This window comes from Saimiri boliviensis, chromosome 2 (assembly GCF_048565385.1).
Source record: "Saimiri boliviensis isolate mSaiBol1 chromosome 2, mSaiBol1.pri, whole genome shotgun sequence".
Lineage (NCBI taxonomy): Eukaryota > Metazoa > Chordata > Mammalia > Primates > Cebidae > Saimiri > Saimiri boliviensis.
In genome coordinates this window covers 15,753,170-15,774,204 of record NC_133450.1, presented here as the reverse complement: position 1 = coordinate 15,774,204, position 21,035 = coordinate 15,753,170, and the positions used below count along the sequence as shown (strand labels likewise).

Below are 21,035 nucleotides of genomic sequence, written 5' to 3'. Positions count from 1 at the left end.
CATGTGGACTCATTAGAGTCAAGTCTCCAGGCATTTTCCCCTCACTGGTGAGAAATGATCTCATTCCCAGAACATAAAATCTCCGAAGCCTCTTTAAGGACCCATCGGAGAGAGGAGAGTTCTGAATCGGGATGGCGCTAGCACTGAAAAACTCATTTGGACCACTGGTGGAGACACCAGAGCTCATGTAGAAGATCTGGATGGGGGACCGGGATCTGGCATGGGAGTCTTTGGGGCAACTGTCCCTTATATCCCAGTATAGATATGGTCAAATCAACTAGGGCAATTTTGCCCCTGAGGGCACATTTAGTAATGTTTGGAGACATTTCTGGCTGTCATGACTGTGGGCAGTGATGATGTGGCCATCAATGAGTAGAAGGCCAGGGATGCTGCTATACGTCTTAAAATTCACAGGACAATTCCCATGGCAAAGAATTACCCAGACCAAAATGTCAATAGTATTGAGGCCGAGCAACCCTACGTTAGATGAAGGAAGAAGGGGCTGTCCATGGAAAAACTGTCATGGGCTGTCATTAAGAAATGTTGTGTAGTCGTTTTGTGGATGTCATATATGTAGGTCACCCCAAACGTACATCCTGGACCTATCATTAAAGCTACAGAAAAATCCTTAAACTAATTTGGGACAGACCTGGTTGATAAAGCTTTAAAATTATTTGCATTTTAAAATAATTACTTCCTAACTTCTTGCCCCAGAGGAAAAGGAAGAAAGCAATTGTTTAGATTAAAACCAGGGTTTTATTTCTGATTAAACAAAATAAGCTCACATTAACACACAACATTAAGTCTACTGAGTTATTTGTCAGGAACTTATAATATGGTATGTACGACAGCAGACATGTTATAAAGGCAGACAGTCCAGAGACACATGGGCACTTATAAATTGAAGTTCACCAATCTTATGTCTTTTCTACACTACTGAAAGGCAGCCATTTCTTAAACTAAAGCCTCAGCCTACCGCTCGTCCCTCCTCCCCTGCCCCTTTGGGTACAAAGCTAATGTGCATAGTCAAGACCCCTGAACATTCTCATTACCAGTATGTATCGAAAACTGTAGTTTAACCCACAATGCTGAAAATAACACCTAGTTTTTAAAACAAGGATTTTGATCTGTTTGAAATAATAATTTTTATTTTTCATTTTACTGAAAAAAAAATTTTGAGAGACAGGGTTGCCCAAACTAGAGTACAGTGATGTGATCCTAGCTCACTGCAGTGCCAACCTCCTGGACTCACGCAATCCTCACACCTCAAGCTCCTGAGTGGCTGGGACTGTAAGAACTCGCCACCACACCCAAGTAATTTCTTTGATTTTTTTTTTTTTTTTTTTTTTTGACACAGAGTTTCACTCTGTCTCCCAGGCTCAAGTGCAGTGACACAATCTCATCTCACTGCAACCTCCACCTCCCCAGTTCAAGCAATTCTCCTGCCTCAGCCTCCCAAGTAGCTAGAACTAGAGGCACACACCACCATGCCCAGCTAATTTTTGTATTTTTAGTAGAGACAGGGTTTCACTATATTGGCCAAGCTGGTTCCCTAGTTCCAGAACTACTGACCTCAAGTGATCTCACCACCTTGGCCTCCCAAAGTGCCGGGATTACAGGCATGAGCCACCGCACTCACCTTGATTTTTTTTTTTTTTTCAGAGACAGGGTCTCACAATGTTGCATAGGCTGGTCTTGAACTCCTGGGCTCAAGTAATCCTTCTGCCTTTACCTCCCAAAGAGCTGAGATTATAGGCGTGGACGACTGCACCTGGCCCTTGAAATAATAATTATTTTAAGTTAACCTTTTGCTGCTGAATGCTAGCGCAAAGATGCCTTGGGAGAAACAGAAGCTTCCTGCCAATTGTGTTCTTAAAAACCTCTCCCTGATTCATGCCAGGCACATGGCAGAGCCCTGCTGGAGTCCTTGGCTTCTGCCATATGCCCCTTCCTGGAATCTAAAGTGGTTGATCAGTCCACTAATTCAAACTTATTAGCACTTTGAGATTGCCATCACCTCTGTCTTAAATAGTGGCCTGTTCTAAGTTTTCCAAGTAATTTTGGCACTGGTAAGTCTAGGGTAATGTTTCATTATGTGTCAGTGACACCCAGAATCATTTGGAACCATAAGCAAATAAACATTTATGCCATATCTTTGGGGGGAAGAAAGCCAAAAAAGGAAAAGAAAAAAAAAAAAAAGGTGTCCCTTGGTTTTAGAGGAAGTATCAGAAAGCCTGCTGATCCTAGCCGGATAAAAAGAAGCAGGTACTTCCTACCAGAGGCCAAAGTCCAGCTTGGAGCAAGAAAATGAGCTCCAGTCCAAAATTTGACTGGTTTTCCTATAGCATCCTATAAAGTGACAGTCAGCCTAGCCCAGCAAGGCAGCTAGCCCACAGCAGGGGAGAAACAGGCCGCCTGCTTCCAAAACCTGCTTCAGAATCCAGTGTCAGCCCTGCTCCATCCCAAACAAGCAGATATTTGGGATGCTAACTGCCCAGATATTTCCCTGAGAACTTAAGAGGAATTATTTTTAATTAGCATGGTATACTAAAATATTCTAAACTCCACATTGATTTCATGGTATATAGATTAATATATCTGACATTAATATTTTCAGCTCACCTGGAAGAGATTAAGGCAGGATTAGTGGTTCTAATCCAGGTCCTGCCACCAATTCACTGTACGAATCCAGGAAAGTCACATCCTGGATTCCATTTTCTCAGGTGTGAAATCTATGAGTTGTACAATAGTAGTGTTCCCCCCAAAGAATGATGCACAAACTTCCTGGACCTCAATTTTTGAAATGCTGGTCACCCTAGAGTGGGACTCACGAGCACATCTCAGGGCATATGTATATGGTTATACTAGTGCTCACCGATTTTACCATCTACTACTATTCTTGGAGATAAAATAATGCATTCCAAACTCTCTGTGCAGCTACGAATGGAGCCTGGTAACTAGTTTGGGCCAATGGGCTCTACCTGAAGGACAGTGCTCTGAAGAGCCAGTGTGCAGCTCTCAGCTCTTTCCCCGGCCCTAACTAACCCCTGAGCCTGAGAAGCTGCCTGGGTTCCAGCAGATCTGGCAGGAGTGGGAGTAAGCTGTTTGTGATAGGCTGGCTTATCCTGATTGATTCAAGGATCCCAACAGCCACCTGTTGGGATATATGACAAGAAGAAGAGAAGACATCTTCCATATGAGTGGTCTCTATGGCTAGGAGTTAATCGACATCCATGTAAGACATTCTCATTTGCTTACCCGAACTTCTTTGCTGACAGAATGCTAATTTTGTTCATTACAGTGATGTGTTCAGCCCCAAGATATGAAACATGATTCCTCTACTCTTTAAGCATTGGAATCACCTGGAGAGCTTGGTAAACACAGATTGCTGAGCTCCAGCACCCCCCATCCCTGCCACCAATAATTTTCATTTCCAACAAGTTTCCAGTGGATGCTGATGCTGATGGGCCAAGGGATACTGATGCCTATGGTCAAGAGACCAAACTTTGAGAATCACTGGTCTAAGTCCATCATGGCAATACTATTGTCCTTTGTCCGATAGTTCTTTTTCTATCCTCCCTTGTAGATGCAAATGTGATCTCATTCTGGTCAATGAGACGGAAGGGGACATCTGCAGGTAACTTCTGGGAAAGATTTTTCTGCCATAAAAGGAGCCGATGTCAACACAATATTGAAAAAGAAGAAAAAAATTGGAGGACTGACGGTAACTAGCTTTAAGACTTACTATAAAGCTGAAGTAATCAAGATAGTATAATACTGGAGAAAGAACAGACAAATAGATCAATGAACTAGAATAGAAAGCCCAAAATAGAACCACATAAATATAGTCAACTTATCTTTGACAAAGGAGCAAAGGCAACAACATGGAGGAAAAAATCATCTTTTCAACCCATGGCACAGAAACAACCGAACTACACATGCAAAAGATATGGCTGCAACACAAAGCTGACACCCTTCACAAAAATCAACTTAAAAGTGATCACATACCTACATGTAAAATGTGAAACTATAAAACTCCTAGAAGATAACATAGAAAGAAATCTAGATGACCTTGGGTTTGGCAATTACTTTTTAGGTACAACAACAAACATATGCTCCATGAAAAAAAATAATTGATAAGCTGGACTTCATTAAAATTAAAACCTGTGCTCTGTTAAAGACACTATCAAGAGAATGAAACGATAACCCACAGATTGGGAGAAAATATTTGCAAAGGATATACTTGATAAAGGATGGAAAGTATATACTTGATAAAGGACTAATTCAAAATATACACAATATGGCCGAGCACCGTGGCTCACACCCATAATCCCATCACTCTGGGAGGCTGAGGCAGGTGGATCATCTGATGTCAGGAGTTCGAGACCAGCTTGGCCAACATAGTGAAACTCTGTCTCTACTAAAAATACAAAAATTAGCCAGGCATGGTGGCACACACCTGTATTCAGGAGGCTGAGGCAGGAGAATCACTTGAACCTGGGAGGTGAAAGTTGCAGTGAGCCAAGATCATGCCACTGCACTCCATCCTGGGTGACAGAGCAAGACTCTGTTTCAAATAATAATAACAATAATACATCATACATTAAAACTCAACAATAAGGAAACAAATAGCCCAATTAAAAAAAAAAGCCAAAGACTTTAACAGATACTTCACCAAGGAAGATATACAGATGGCAAGTAAGCATCTGAAAAGATGCTTCACATTATACCTTACAGAGAAATGTAAATTAAAGCAAGATACCCCTACACACTTAGAACTGAGAAAATTCAGAACACCAACAATAGCAAATGCTGATGAGCATGTGGAGCAACAGGAACTGTCATTCATTGCTTGTGGAAGTACAAAATTGTATAGGCACTTTGGAGACCGTGTGGTGACTTCTTATAAACCTAAGCATATTCTTACCATGCAACCCAGTCATCACACATCTTGGTATTTAACCAAAGGAGTTGAAAACTTATGTCCAACCAAAAAACCTGTGCACAGAGATTTATAGCAGCTTTATTCATAATCACCAAAACTTGGAAGCAAACAAGATGTCATTCAGTAGGTGAATGATACATAAACTGTGGTACACCCAGAAAATGGAATATTATTCAGCTCCCAGAAGAAATGGGCAAAAGCCATGAAAAGACACAGAGGAAACTTTAATCCATATTTAAGTGAAAGAAACCAGTCTGAAAAGGCTACATACAGTATGATTCCAACTGCATGCCTGTATTAGTCTGTTTTCACACTGCTGAAAAAGACATACCCAAAACTGGGAACAAAAAGAGGCTTAATTTGACTTACAGTTCCACATGGCTGGGGAGGCATCAGAGTCATGGTGGGAGGTGAAAGGCACTTCTTACATGGCAGCAGCAAGAGAAAAATGAGGAAGAAGCAAAAGCGGAAACCCCTGATAAAGCCATCAGATCTCGTGAGGCTTATTCACCTATCGCTAGAATAGCACAGGAAAACTGGCCCCCATGATTCAATTGCCCCATCTGGGTCCCTCCCAGAACACATGGGAATTCTGGGAGATAGAATTCAAGTTGAGATTTGGGTGGGGAGACAGCCAAACCATATCAGTGACATTCTGGAAAAGGCAAAACTATAATAAAAACATGAGTAGTTGTCAAGCATAGGGGAGCAGGACAGATGAACAGAGGATTTTTAGGAGAGTGAAATGTTATAGAGGATACTATAATGGTAGATGCAGGTCATTATAAATTTGTCCAAATCCATAGACTCTACAACACCAAGAGTGAACCCTAATATAAAAACTATGGAGAGTAGGTGATAATGATGCGTCAATGCAGGTTCATAAATTGTAACAGATGTACCAGTCTGGTGGGGAATGTTGATAATAAGGGAGACTATGCATGTGTGGGGGCAAGAGGATATGGGTTATCTCTGTACTTCCTCTCAATTTTGCTGTGAATATGCAACTGTTCTAAAAATAAAATTTTAAGGGAGTTCCTTTTGTATTTCCTGATATGAGGTTGGGTGAAAACATGCTATTTGATCATGAAGCAGTCATCTTGCAATGTGAGTGACAAGTCTGAGGATGATGAGCCACCATGCCAAGGAAAACAGACCAGAAAGAATAGAGTAACAAATCTGGAAACACCTGACATCATGTAGCTGACAGCACAAGCCTGAATCAACATACCTCCAGGCTTCTTGTTTTGTGAGATAAGGGTCCAAATTCTTAACCCATTATTAATCAATGTTGGGAGTATGAAAATTGTCAGAATCAAAATGGGATTACTTGTGCTTAAAACCCTGAGAAACAGAGTCACAGAAAGCCAGGAAGGAAGTGTTCTAATGCATAAATGCCTGATTACAAGAGCTATCATAAAAGAATGCAAAAACTATAACCTTGCACAAAAGCCATCACAGCCCCTTACACAGAAAAGTGTTTCTGTGAAGACATCTACCCAGCAACCGCCTATCCAAACTTGGACCGGCATCACCCTTGTAATTGATCCTTGTGGCCAAGGATCATTATCTCAAAACAATTATGTAACCTCCTTATTTTTCCTTTAAAAACTTTTTTTTTTCTTGCTTTACCTCCTTGAATGCACACATAGTTTAAAGTGGCAGGTATGTTACCACTGCAGTGCCCATTCCTGAATAAATACCATTTTCTTTCAATGGGCCTCTCTCCATTATTTAGGGTGACATAAATGGTGTCAGAAGTGGGATCAAAGTGAGTGCACCTCAGAGAAATAAGAGGTCCCTGGAATTAACTGCAGTACTGACTGAGCCCTTTCTGCTCTCTGCTTCTGTCCATTTCCTCTTCTGTCTGGATGAATCTTCTCTCAGATTCTCAGACTCCCTCCCTTTGGTGAGTTCTTTCTGACTTTACATGTGATTTCATTTGGCTAAAAGGCTGCCTTAAGTATTTTGCATCCCTTTTGGGTCCATGAAAAGTGTATTTGTTTGTTTGCTGGTTGATTGGTTGGTTGGTTGGCAAGCACTTTCTGATATAAAGAAAAGTATCCTTCTGCATTAAGTACTCTGATTTCTACAGAATTTACATTCTGTCTTTGTGGCATGTCTTTTCTGGTGAATTCACTTTTGGTTCTATCTGTACATCTAGTTTAATATTTTATTTGGTATGCACACCTGGATTAAATATTTTGTGTGGCCAGATATGGTGGCTCAAACCTGTAATCCCAGCACTTTGCAAAGTCAAGGAGGGCAGATCACCTGAGGCCAGGAGTTCCAAATAAGCCTGGCCAATGTAGTGAAACCTCATATTTATTTGAAAAAAAAAAGAAAAGAAAAGAAAATTATAAGCATTCTTATTTTAGTTTCATTTAGATTTGGTTATTACGCACTTCTGTAAATAATTCAGCACCTTAACTTTTACCTTTCCTTTGTTTCTGAACATCTTCTGAGAGCAAAATGAAACATTCTAAGTACTGGTGCAAGAAGGCCATTTAAAAGTGTTGTGGTAAGCTTCTATGTTTGTAGTCATATGTTACACAACAATAGAAAAACTAATGCAGCAGCAAAGTCCTAATTCGGGGTAAAGTGATTATAAGCCCTTTTGGAAACAAAGCTAAAACTGTATTCTCTAATCAGCTTGTAAGTAATAAAGCTGGCATTTTGATCTCTGATTCCTCTATTTCACAATTAGTTCTGAACTCCAGAGGAGAGGAAAGAATTTGTATTTATTCATGCCATCAAAAACTCCAATTTATTACTCGGCAACCAAAAGCATTTCTACGTAATGCAACACCCCTCAGCAATTCTTTTAAATGAGGGTCAGACCTGGGATGTGTTGGAAGGACCCAAACCTGGGTCACCTCAGGATTCAGGCATCTAGAAGACCAACTTTATTTTATTTTATTTTACTTACTGATACAGAGTCTTGCTCTGTCACCCAGGCTGGAGTGCAGTGGCATGATCTCGACTCACTGCAACCTCCACCTCCTGGGTTCCAACAATTCTCATGCCTCCATCTCCCAAGTGGCTGGGATTATAGGCATGCACTACCATGCCCTGCTAATTTTTATATTTTTAGTACAGACAGGGTTTCACCATGTTGGCCAGGCTGGTCTTGAACTCCTGATGTCAGGTGATCCACCTGCCTCAGCTTCCCAAAGTACTAGGATTACAAGTGTGAGCCTAGTACATGCCTAGTACAAGGCCAGCTTTAGATTTTATTTTTACTCCACAATAAATCCTCTCTTCCTAAAAGCTGGGAGAAAACATAACAGATCAAGAGAAGGGCTTAACACTCATTGAGCAGATGAAATAAATAAATAAACCTTCCCCCATGAGAATTAAAAATTCACAACCCCAAGCTTTGTTAGTTTATACAATTTTCACTTCTCAAATAACCACCTAAACATAATTGGACTTTTAAATACAGTTTAAATCAATGGCAGAAAACTCTGAGATTTTCTTCCAAAACTCTACATGCAGCAAGCAAACTGCTACAGGCTCAGTTGTTTGTACAGTTAGGAAGTGCGCTAACATTCCCCCTGGAATTTGGTCACCTTTTCCAATAGCACCCTCCAACACTCAGCAAATGCATTCATTGTGCGCTGCCCATTCAACAATACGCAACTGTCTCGTCTTCTTAAAAGAAGCCTGATCTTTGATGGTGCTGCAAGGAGCTGAGTGGACAATCAGCATAAAGATGAAATGTGAGGTTTCTAAGTCTCTGTCTCAGAATCTGTCGATGATCCATTGGACAGGCAGCTTCAAGGGGAAGGAGAACCGTACACTCTAGTTGCAGTCTAAATTCATTAGGGAAGGCCAAGCCCCTAAATTTAGTAGCAGATGTCCAAATGATTGCAACCTCTTCTGTCATTTTGAATATAGTAACTAGAATTTTTTCTGCTAAGGAGGATTTCAAAAACTTTTAGTCTAATCCTTTCTTCTACAAATAAGGAAACTGAGATCTAAAGAAGCCACATAAAAATAAAAATGCCAGATCAGGCATTTCCCCAACTGAATCCGGTTCTGAGTGTTCAATCCACCAGATTCTTTCTTCTCTAAGTCAGAGGGCCATCAGGCAGCAGCTAAGAGGGTGCCTTCAAGAAGTTCAAAACAGTTCTTAGAGACAGGGCTGCCATGTCTGGTTTAGGAAGACCTAAACATCTGAAAATCAGGGAAGCTGAGTACTGACGGTTTCCATGGCAACTACTGAGGAGCCCAAGTGCATGCTCTAATGAGGCCACCAGCCAGCCAGCATTAAGGAGCAAAGGCTGTGGGATATTCCAGAAAAAATCACACACCACAGAGCTCTCAGGTGAAACCCGAAGGAGTGGCTAGCCTGCCTACGAGGGCTTCTCTTGGAGAGATACACAGAAGCTCTGGACTTTATATGTCTGCCCTGTGACAAGCTCTTTTCCACACATTATTTCATTTAATTATCACCAAAACCTGACAAAGTAGATTTAAATTTTATCCCCTTTTGTGAATGAGTAAACTGAGGCAGCTGACTCAGGGTCAGTGAGATTATAAATGGCTCCCCCAGCTCTGGTGCCTCATTCCTCCCATCCTACTCTTTTCAAGCAGCTTCTGAAACTGTTCATCTGAAAGCTCCCTTGCATTCTTCTAAAAAGAAGTATAAGCCATTACTGCAAAGACAGCCTTGAACTCAAAGTTTGAGAGTTCTTACAGGGGAAAAAAAGCACAGCGTTAGAGCTCCCAGCTGATCTACCTTGCCCACCATTCCTAGATCCTAGAAAAGACCTCAAAATCTCATTCTTAAATATTAAGTCATCATAAGAAAGAATTCCCAGAGGACGGTTTGAAAGACTTGAGAATTAGGTTAGTACTGAGTTAAGAGAGCTGAAATGAGCAGAAATGACCTTACACCTGAGCAAAACAAGTGTTCTGTGAAACCATATGAATGACTGTGAGTTAAAAGCCACTGGGAACCCCAGTTTAATCACTCAACCACTCATGCCTGTTACTGATGCCTGGAATCATTTAATTACTTTTAATTTTAATAAATAAATTCATCGAGTTGTTATTGTTGTCTCTTGTTTAAAGATAAATATTCTCCCAGCTACTCAGGAGGCTGAGGCAGAATTGCCTGAACCCAGGAGGCAGAGGTTGCAGTGAGCCGGGATCGCGCCATTGCACTCCAGCCTGGGTAACAAGAGTGAAACTCCATCTCAAAAAAAATAAAATATAGACAAATATTCTGGAGAGGAAAAAAACCCACTAGGGCAGTAGCAATCATCAACAGTTCAGTAGGAAGTAGTACATCAGGGTGCCATTTCTGAAGGAGCACTCAGCAGCGAGAGGTGGCAGAGGAGAGACCACCTGTCTCCAGGTGGTCTGCAAAGCCCAGAGCAGTGTCTGGAGAAGTCAGCCTTCTGGAAAAAGCAGGATTCGCCTGAAGACATTGCGCTTGACAATAAAATGGAGTGAGGGAGTTCCAACAACAAAATGGATGGATTTACAATTTTCTACCTCATTACAAACACAATGAGGAACCCCTGTTCCATCTTTAAAGATAAATTGAATTTTTTTTTTTTTTTTTTTTTTGGAGACGGAGTAACTCTTGTTACCCAGGCTGGAGTGCAATGGCGTGATCTCGGCTCACCACAACCTCCGCCTCCTGGGTTCAGGCAATTCTCCTGCCTCAGCCTCCTGAGTAGCTGGGATTACAGGCACGCGTCACCATGCCCAGCTACTGTTTTGTATTTTTAGTAGAGACGGGGTTTCACCATGTTGACCAGGATGGTCTCAATCTCTTGACCTTGTGATCCACCCACCTCGGCCTCCCAAAGTGCTGGGATTACAGGCTTGAGCCACCACGTAATCTGAATTTGTCTCACGTCTTCAAAAAATCTGGTTTGGCAAATCCATACTTAACTTTCTTGTGTCGTGATTGTAGAAATACCACTCTAAAATAGGAAGCTACTCAAAGAAGAGAGTTTAGGTGCAAGATCTTTGACTTCTATTGGCCAAAACAGAAAATACCATCATAACATTAAACTATTCCATTAAAAGCAGACAATGCCCCTGATACTGCCCCCTGGATACTGTCAGGCTAACACCAACTGAATCACAGTGGTTAGAACTGAAATATGACTCAGTACTCACTCGAAAGACCTTCTCCACTCTTGCAATGCTTTTCCCAAAGATGGTTCCAAGTTGGTCTCCAATTCCAGCCAATAAGAAGCCAAAGAGTGGAATTCCAAAGATGGCATATAAAATACAAAAGATTTTTCCTCCTTCCGTGCTCGGAGCAATATTCCCATACCCTGGTGAGAAATATTTTTAAAAAAAAAAAGGAGAGTAGCAGAGAAATTAGCATACTGACCAAGGAACTCACAGACTTTTTAAAAATCTTTGTACATTTTCCCCACTTTTTGAGCTTTAGGGGGTAGAACTTCATTTCAAAGGCGGTATACAATTCACAACATTGTTCCATTGCTTTTCTTCCTTCTCACCTTATAAACAGTTTCAAGGTTTCTTGGATAATAACACATTTTAGGAAATTCATGGTCACTCAGAATTTTCATTTTCATTTCCGACAAAAAGTGATACCACGTTTTTCTGAAACACCAAGCATCATGGACATGTCTAGATTAGAGACACCGGAACACATGGGAAGGAATCACCATTGCATGTTTTAGATTTGACAAGAGCTTTTTTTTTGCCACAGTCTTACCCGTGGGCTCCACCTGGACAGACTGTGGCTGTCTTGAAGGGTGATGGGAACTCCATATTAAAGAGGAAATGTGGTTTAGTACAAATTTACAAAGGACTCATGATTTGTGCACCGCACCCTGGGAAGCCTGAAAACAGGAAAGAATGGGGAAGGAATGGCTTTGTGCTGCCTCTCCCCACTGTCAGTAAAGTTTAGCCTGTCTGGTCCTTTTTTCTCTTTTTCTTTTTAAGGGTTATATGTTTGTTGGTTTGTTTATTGCATTTTAAGTTTTGGGGTACATGTGAAGAACATACAAGATTGTTGCATAGGTACACACATGGCAGTGTGATTTGCTGCCTTCTTCCCCATCACCTATATCAGGCATTTCTCCCCATGCTATCTCTCCCCAACTCCCCATCCCCTGCTGTCCCTCCCCTATTTCCCCCCAACAGACCCCAGTGTGTAGTGCTCCCCTCCCTGTGTCCATGTGTTCTCATTGTTCAACACCCACCTGTGAGTGAGAACATGTGGTGTTTGATTTTCTGCTCTTGTGTCAGTTTGCTGAGAATGATGGTTTCCAGGTTCATCCATGTCCCTACAAAGGACACGAACTCCTAGTTTTTGATGGCTGCATAATATTCCATGGTGTATATGTGCCACATTTTCCCTGTCCAGTCTATCATCGATGGGCATTTGGGTTCCACATCATCTCTCAGTCCTGCCCTTCCTCCCAACCACCTCTTGCATGAGGGTAATGAGGTGCTAAATGTTTACTGATGGATGTTTGAATACAAGAGAATCTTTTTATAGTCAGGTCTGCTAACATGTATTTCAAATAGTGCTTTGAAAATGCCAACATCTACATTCTTAAGAGTATCGCAATTACGTAAGTTACTTACCTATAATGAGTATTGGGCTTACCCTACATGGATGAGGCTAAAGTATTGCTGGAAGAAAAAGGCATTAGCATACTTTATATGGAGATGAAAGTCTAAATTAATATTCATTTTTGTGCCGATTCATATTACAATCTTATGTTAACAAGTATCTAGACAGTAATCTAACCATTCTCCCAAATCTGGGTAACTCATGTGGGGCCTGTTTCTGAATCCATGCAATGAGTGAGTTATTGGGTCCACAATTACTGGCAGGTTGGGAATTCAACAAGATAAAAAAATGATGTTGATGGTTAGTCCATCATTCAGCCACCCACAGGCCAGGAGAACTCATGGTTGCCTTCTGCCTTTGGGAATGAGTCACCTGGCTACTTTCCTTTGCAATCTTCTGTTCTGAATCATTCAAACCTCTTATAACAAATAATGTAAACTACAGCTTCCACTTCTAAAGTGAGTGTTCAGGCTAGCCTTCCTCATCTTGTATTTCTTTTATTCACCAGGATTTTGATTTAAATATGCAAAAAAAAAACCTCTCAGAACTTTTCTTAGGTACTTTTCAGGAACTGGGACAAAATCATTTTTCCAAGCATCCCCTACTAGAATGGTTGAACTGACATTAAGCTAGCCCTATTGAAAAGGAAATAAATGAGCCTCTACAGTTTCACTTTATGCATCTTTATGGTGACTCTTGGAAACATCCAAGTAACTTGTGAAAACACTGAAGACCCCAGCTTAACTGTCTCACAATTGCCTAATTTGGGGGCATATAGGTTGCCAAGTGTCTCAGAAATATATTGCAGACGTAGGCAAAGAAATGGAGGCTTGGAACTGGATGAACAGGCATCTCATTAATCATGACAACTGCTATACCCCCTTCCTCCAGCTTTCAGAGATGACCACCTCCACCTCCTGGATAAGGCACTGTGCCTTACCGTGGAGCCTCAGGGAGAGGTGAGGAGATGAAAGATCTGGATCCAATTCCACCTCACGCTACCTGTTTCTCCTTAGATGCACTTAACCTCTACAAATCCTAGTGTCAGAGGTACTCAAGGAAAATGCAGGGGGGTGAAAATCAACGAGCTGTAAAGTATTGTGTTGATGCAAAGTATTATTATTATCATAATTGGTTCTTTGTTTGTTCAGTGTTTGTTGACTAGAACACTAAAATACAATTAAAGCAAAGTTCTTGGGTAAGAGCATGAGTGATGCAATATTCAAATAAGCCTTTAAATATATTCACAGCCATCTTTCTTTGGTGACACACTGCCTAGTGGATAGAAGGTCATCCTTGAGTGACACTGTGTCTCATGCATGGGCACATGTGTGAGTGTATTGGTGAACTAGAAGGAGAGACCATTTAACCCTCAACCCTGTCACTCTGGGAGAATTCCAGCACTTACACTTTGGAGCTTTGTCTGAGGCAGTAGGAAGACCACATTCCTGGATTTGAGGATCTAGTTATACCCCATCTGTCTGACTGCCCTGCCCATACTGCCAGAATGCTTGAGTAAAACTTTGAAGTATGGTGTAACAGTTGTCTGTAGGCTTAGAACTAGAGACTACACAGACTTTTGTTCTGATTCTTCTATTTACTAACTCTCAGGTTGTGGGCACATTCTTAATCTCTCTGCCTCACTTTCTTCATCTGAAAGACAGGGCTATTAAAGTGCCTACCTACAGCTATTAAAGATTAAATGAGTTACGTGCAAAGCAAGAGTTACATGTAAATATTAAATACCTGTGAAACATACAAACTAAGCACCTAGTGTTAGCAATTATAAGTTTGTCCTGTGCTTTTCTGTGGGAAGGAATTATTTCTGAGTAATACATCTCTAGGAAAACTCAGTCCCAGGAGAAAACAGGTGGTTGATTCTTATTTTCTCTCCAGAAACTTTACTGTTCTCCCACAGCACCCACAGCACCAGGACAAGGGACAAGACTTCTATACCTGGAGCTGGATTTGGCTCAGTGATATGGGTGGACATCCAGTTGAATGTGAGGTGTGGGTATCTCTCAGGGCAGTTGGGGCAATGGAGGCTGGAAAATGAGACAGGATGGCACAGGGGTAATTGTCCAGGAGAACTAGCTCGGAACATTGTAACTGGATTTAAGTAAACCCAAAGGAGTCCAAGGAGCATCTCCACCAATTAGCTTCTGGTGACTTTGAGCAAATGACAACCAGCTCCACAGGGACAAAGCCAAGGGGAGGCTGCAATGAATGTGCATTAAGATGAGCTCAAGGTGAATTCAGATCTGTTCACCTCTGGCTAGAAAACAGTTCCATGTCCTTCATGAAGAGAAAGCTGGCATTTAAGGGCAAAGAATATGAACAAACACTTCTCAAAAGGAGACATTTATGCAGCCAGCAAACACATGAGAAAAAGCTCACTATTGCTGGTCATTAGAGAAATGCAAATCAAAACCACAACAAAATAGCACCTCATGCCAGTTAGAATGGTGATCATTAAAAAGTCATGATACAACAGATGCTGGAGAAGATCTGGAGAAATAGAAATGCTTTTACACTGTTGATGGGAGTGTAAATTAGTTCAACCATTGTGGAAGACAGTGTGGTGATTCCTCAAGGATATAGATCTAGAAATACCATTTGTCTCAGCAATCCCATCACTGGGTATATACCCAAAGGATTATAAATCATTCTACTATAAAGACACATGCACACCTATGTTTATTGTGGCACTGTTCACAGTAGCAAAGACTTGGAATCAATCCAAATGCCCATCAACAATAGACTGGATAAAGAAAATGTGGCACGTACTTACACATATTCCACGCCATGGAATACTATGCAGCCATAAAAAAGGATGAATTCATGTCCTTTGCAGGGACATGGATGAAGATGGAAACCATCATTCTCAGCAAACTGACACAAGAACAGAAAACCAAACACCACATGTTCTCACTCATAAGTGGGAGTTGAACGATGAGAACACATGGATGCAGGGAGGGGAACATCACACAATGGGGCCTATCTGGGGTGGGAGGCTAGGGGAGGGACAGCATTAGGAGAAATATCTAATGAAGATGACAGGGTGATGGGTGCAGCCAACCACCATGGCATGTGTATACCTATGTAACAAGCCTGCATGTCCTGCACAAGTACTCAGAACTTAAAGTATAATTATTTTAAATTAAAAAAAATAAAATAAAATAAAAGAGGATGACTTGTGCCTGAGGAGCACACACAAAGGCTTCCACTTGCTGTTTACATGCCGGAGTCCAATCTTTGCCCAACTGTGTGTCATGCAGCCTCACTTGTTTAGTTAAGAGCGTGCTTTCTTATTATGATCACCAGACTGTCCTCATGGCAGAGCTGCTTTATGCATATGCACCCTGTGCAGTCCCACGGGGCCCATGCGTAGAAGGATCCTGTGCTTGGTTTAATGCTCTCAGCTTTAAACCATTTTGGTGTTTTAGCAAGGGACCCCACTTCAATTTGTAGTGGGCCCTACAAATTATGTAGCTGGTCCTGGTGAATGAAACTGGACTCTGCTGCTTACTGACCATGAAGGACTCGGCAAGTTATTTAACTTCTCTGGGCCTCAGTCTTCTCATAGATAAAATGAGGCTAATAACAGTACCCACCTCGTGTGGTTGTGCAGGATTAAATGAGATGATGTTTATGGAGCACAATGCATGTTAACTAGTAAGAACTCAGTCAATGTTAGCCACGGTGATTGTTCTTTCCAAACCTATGGGTTAAACATCCCATCTAAATCAAGCATGGGGGCTCACACTCATAATCTCAGCACTTTGGGAGGCTAAGGTGGGAGAATCACTTGAGGCCGGGAGTTTGAGACCAGCCTGAACAGTATTGTGAGCCCTTGTCTCTACACAAATTGTCTTAAAAATGAGCCTGGCATGGTGGTGCACACCTGCAGTCCCAGCTACTTGGTTGGCTGTGGTGGGAGGACCGTTTGAGCCAGGAGTTTGCGGTTATGGTAAACTATGATCACACTACTGCACTTGAGCCCAGGCAATGAAGCAATACCCCTTCTCCGAAAAATGAAAATAAGAAATAAACATCCAATCCAAGTGCTGGGTAAGTACCAACAGGTACCTTGACACCCTGATAGGGACAACCCTTAAATGAGGCTGCCAGGCAAGTGACACAGTGACTGGCTACCACCTGGGTCCTGACCAGAGGCGCTCTCTCTGATCTGAGTAGAGTCAGGTGGCTCAATCTGAAAATGCCTCACACACTAAACTCTAACAGCTTTTCACAGGTATTGGTAAGAGCCTGATCTCTTGCTGCCCTTCTACAAATGACAGCTTGTGAAAAAGCATCTGCACACAGAAGTGAGCATCATTCATCCAGCTTAGAAAAGCTAGTTACTGGGACCCGCCAGCAGAGCCAATAATCAAAGGCAGGTGGGACTTTCTCACACTGAATTAGTGACCAAGAAGTGGATCAGGGTGCAGTGTATCCTTGACATTGACTAGGCAGAGTCTGCTCTTCCTTCTGGTGTGGCTCCTGGTCTGGAGAAGTGCCTGGAGGTATTCTGTTAGGTCCACACTAGCAAATCTTTCCATATATCTCAGCACAAGAAAACATTCTTCAGAAAGAAGTGCTTTGATATCCTCAGATAAAAGGGATCTCTGATACTAAGGAGTAGCGCTGCCTTTCAGACAAGATTCTATTATTCCCAAGGTGTCTCTATACACATTCTACCTAATAAACACATTTTTTACGTCTGAAAAGTACATAACCTTAAGCTGCTCATGAGAGTCTATCTGGAAAGAAATTTGGCAAACCTTTAAAAAGGTCATGGCTTTGACAGAGCAATCCATTGGTAATCTTTCCAAGGAAACAACCAAAGATGGAAGACCACACTTCACAATGTAACACCATGGTGTTACGCTATTACAAAAGTAGAAACAGCTTAAGCGTCCAGCAATATGTGATCATAGTGTGAATAATAGATCCAATAGAAACCATCAAAGAATGTGTTTTTCAAGGAATTTTCATAATATGCAAAAATGTCTGCAATATTATGTTGCAAATTTTAAGATCGAAAGGAAACAGGCCAATATTTGTGTATTTCACAATTAATGAAAACACAGCTTATCAGCTCTCACAGTTCCTCTTTCCTGACTCCTAACTAGTGGAAAACTGCTCAGGAAGAACTGGATGATAATTGCTGGGCTCTGAGTTTTCTTATAAACCTTGCAATCACATGCAATGAATGAATTTTACTACTAAGTCAATGGAAAAACATTTATTTCTGCATCTCATTATTCTTACACACATTGTATTAAGACATTCTTTGGAATTCTCTAGCTGTATCTTTATAAGATCCTCTACTCTGGAGTTAAAATTTAGCCAACAAAGTGATGTTCAACTTACAATGCATTCTTTTTCAATTAAGAGAAAGAGTGAGACGAAAAACCATGTTTTCTAAATTGAAGAGAACAAGGACCCTGTCACTAGTGTTCACACTGTACCATGATCCTGAAGCGGACTTTGCATTTCTGATTTTGATGCATGTTTGTTTTGTAGTAGTTTCCTGTTCAGCATCCACCTTCCTTCTGGTTTTTGGGAAAGATTCCCTTCCCATGCATAACTGGTATGACACAGTGTCCTGCCTCCCACCACAGAGGAAACAGCCTCCCAGGCAGCCAGGATGTGTGCATTGAACCAATAGAAAGGCTCTGCCTAAGACTTTAAATCAAGAGTCTATGGTCCAAAGATGATGGCAGATGGCAGCTGCAGCAGCCAGAAGGTTCAGTCCCTAGCTGTGGAGGTCAGAGGATATTCACTGGCCTGCCATGAGCTCTGACCCAAAGTGTATATTAAGATGTTCCCAGTTGCAGGCAATAGAAAGCTCAAAGCACACTAGCTTAAACAACCAAAGAAAATACACCGACTCCAGCAAATAGAAGGAGGTTTAACATTTCTTTCTTTCTTTCTTTCTTTCTTTCTTTCTTTCTTTTTTGGAGATGGAGACTTGCTCTGTTACCCAGGCTGGAGTACAGTGGTGTGAACTCGGCTCACTGCAACTTCCGCAACTTCCACCTCCTGGGTTCAAGCAATTCTCTGCCTCAGCCTCCCAAGTAGCTGGGATTACAGCCACCTGCCACCACTTCCGGCTAATTTTTGTATTTTTAGTAGAGATGGAGTTTCACTATCTTGGCCAGGCTGGTCTGGAACTTCTGACCTCGTGATCCACCCACTGCAGCCTACCAAAGTCCTGGATTACAGGTGTGAGCCACCACGCCTGGTCTAACATTTATTTCTTAACACTTCATGGGTAACTCCATCCAGAGCTCAAATGATATACGCGAGACTCCATTCACCACTCCTCTTTTTTCATTCTGCTTCTTTATTGTTTCATAAATTTTAGGCAGAACAACCCAGGGGGAAACAATGACTGGCAGTGTCTAGGCCTGTCTTTCTCCAGACTTACTTTTTAGTAAGAAAGAGAGATCATTTCCTTCAAATCTCCAGCAAAAGCCCCTAATCCAGATCAAATGTCCATCTTTGAACTTACGACGGTGGCCAAGCCTTGGATTTCTTGATTTAGACAAAGTGATTGCTCACCTGAGACCTGGGGACCAAGAATAACCCCTGGGGATATGACAATGAGGAAACAGGTAAATAAGTGAATGGAAGCCAGGCAGCAGAATCCAAGGGCTATGAACCATTCACTCAAACACAAAGATTCCAGTGTAAGCACACACAAAAAAGAACAGAAACTATCACATATCAAACATTCTTAATTAGGCAGATGGAGCCACCATTCCTCAGTCACGTGATATTATGTGGATGAATAAACATAGTTATCCAATAAGCCAAGTTCCTGGATTCCTAACAGGCTAAAACAATAAATTCCATTAATGCGCCTTCCAATGTAGCTGTAGTGTTTTTCAATGCAGCAGACAGATCATTCATGTAGCCGTGTCAAGAAACAAGAAAATTGTGAGTTTCCTTCAATATACACTAATATCTCATGAATGCAATACTGGCTACTGGAGAGCATTTTCCAAAATGTACTTCTTGAAGTGGCCCAGACTTTCTCAATTTTAATTGGTTTACAATAAATCCTCCTACAATGCATGACACATTTCCCCCAGGTTAAAAATCTGCTGAACACAATGAAACCTGACATTGGTCTTCTAGGATCTACTACAGTGATGCCCTCTGGTGTTGTTCAGGTTTCCAACACTTTTTGCCCTTATACCAAATGGTGCCAGGTCACTCTTCCTTTGTTGGAGGCTGTGATCTGTGGACTAAGCTGACCTAACCTGGCCTAGAGTGCCAGAAAAGGCTTCTAAGCCCCAGACCCACTGGTGTCATGGACATCTTGAACACTTTTAATAGCTAACAACAATATATTTGCAGATTTGCCAGTGCAAACCTAGCACGTCATATAATTAGATTAAGAGGCTTTCTAAATATGAATGGCAGTTTTCTTTCATCCAAAATGTTCTTGTGGCATATAAGTTTCTGAACTTCACCTAGAAACAACCTAGGTCCTAAAGGCTAGATCTCAAAACAAAAGCAAAAACCTGTGCCTCTAAAACCACGGTTAGCCTCTGAAATTTTGCCAATAGGAAGTTGATTTTTAAAATGTGCCTCAGAGAAAAGAACCTCTCAAAAGGCGTAGCTGGGCCTCAGAAAGCAATAAGGCAGGGAGGTCCTCCTAGAGAGTACAATCAAGTTTTAATGGAGGAATTTCCCCACCAGGAGGGCAGGGGAGCCTCTCAATGCCTGTCCATCATTGTTGTGGACCAGTGACTGCTGGGTGTCTCTCCTGCTTCTGAATGAAGATTTTTATTGCAGTGCTAATTCACAATTGTACGTGGGCAGAAAACCCTCAAACTCATTTTCAGCAGAGCTGGAAGAAGGATATAATCCAGAGATTCCACCATATGTGTAAGAACTACCAAAAGAAGCAGAGATTGGACACAGCCATGTGAACAAAAAAAAGAGAGAAGCTCGGAGAATCACGAAAAAGTGGTAAATTTCAGAAAGTACCAGAAAATATCCAAGTATAAAGGTGAAGGTCTCACTCTGAACTTCAAAAGAGATGTCCCTGTTTTTACCAAGTGTGAAATACAGGATAAAGAGGTTCAGAAAACAGGAGAGCTAGGACAGAAGTAATACAGATGGACCCTATTTGCAGGAAACACTCTTCACAGAAACGAAGACAGTTAGGATGTGCTAACTGGAGGGTGGTACCCTGATTCACCCTGCTCTCCTCTCCCTGATCCCATGAAACCATTTGACAGAAAGCTGGTCCAGGAATATCCAGTTTGCTTGGTATTTTAAAAAGAAGTTGACCCCACATAAATATAAACCTTCCATAAGAAAAAAATGTGAAGAGCAGCAAAACTTACCAATGGATAGAAGGATGGTCACCAGAAAAATGTTTCCAAAACCAGACCAAAATAGTAACCAAGTATGAAATAATCTCTAAGAATCTTCACAGAGAAGCCAAAAAGCAGAAATGCAAGAAATCCATGAAAAAAAATGGAACAA

The 21,035-nt window shown here is 41.5% G+C and overlaps 1 protein-coding gene across 3 annotated transcripts in view; it reads right to left on the bottom strand.

Annotated features, from left to right (window-relative positions):
• The window catches only part of KCNK10 (potassium two pore domain channel subfamily K member 10), a 157,340-nt gene that overhangs the window by 46,086 nt on the left and 90,219 nt on the right, over positions 1-21,035 (bottom strand). For all 3 annotated transcript variants that reach the window (XM_074392859.1, XM_074392858.1, XM_003940914.4), the window contains one exon: positions 11,087-11,247. In XM_074392859.1, coding sequence (XP_074248960.1) covers positions 11,087-11,247 — 161 coding nt within the window. The remainder of the gene's footprint in view (positions 1-11,086; positions 11,248-21,035) is intronic.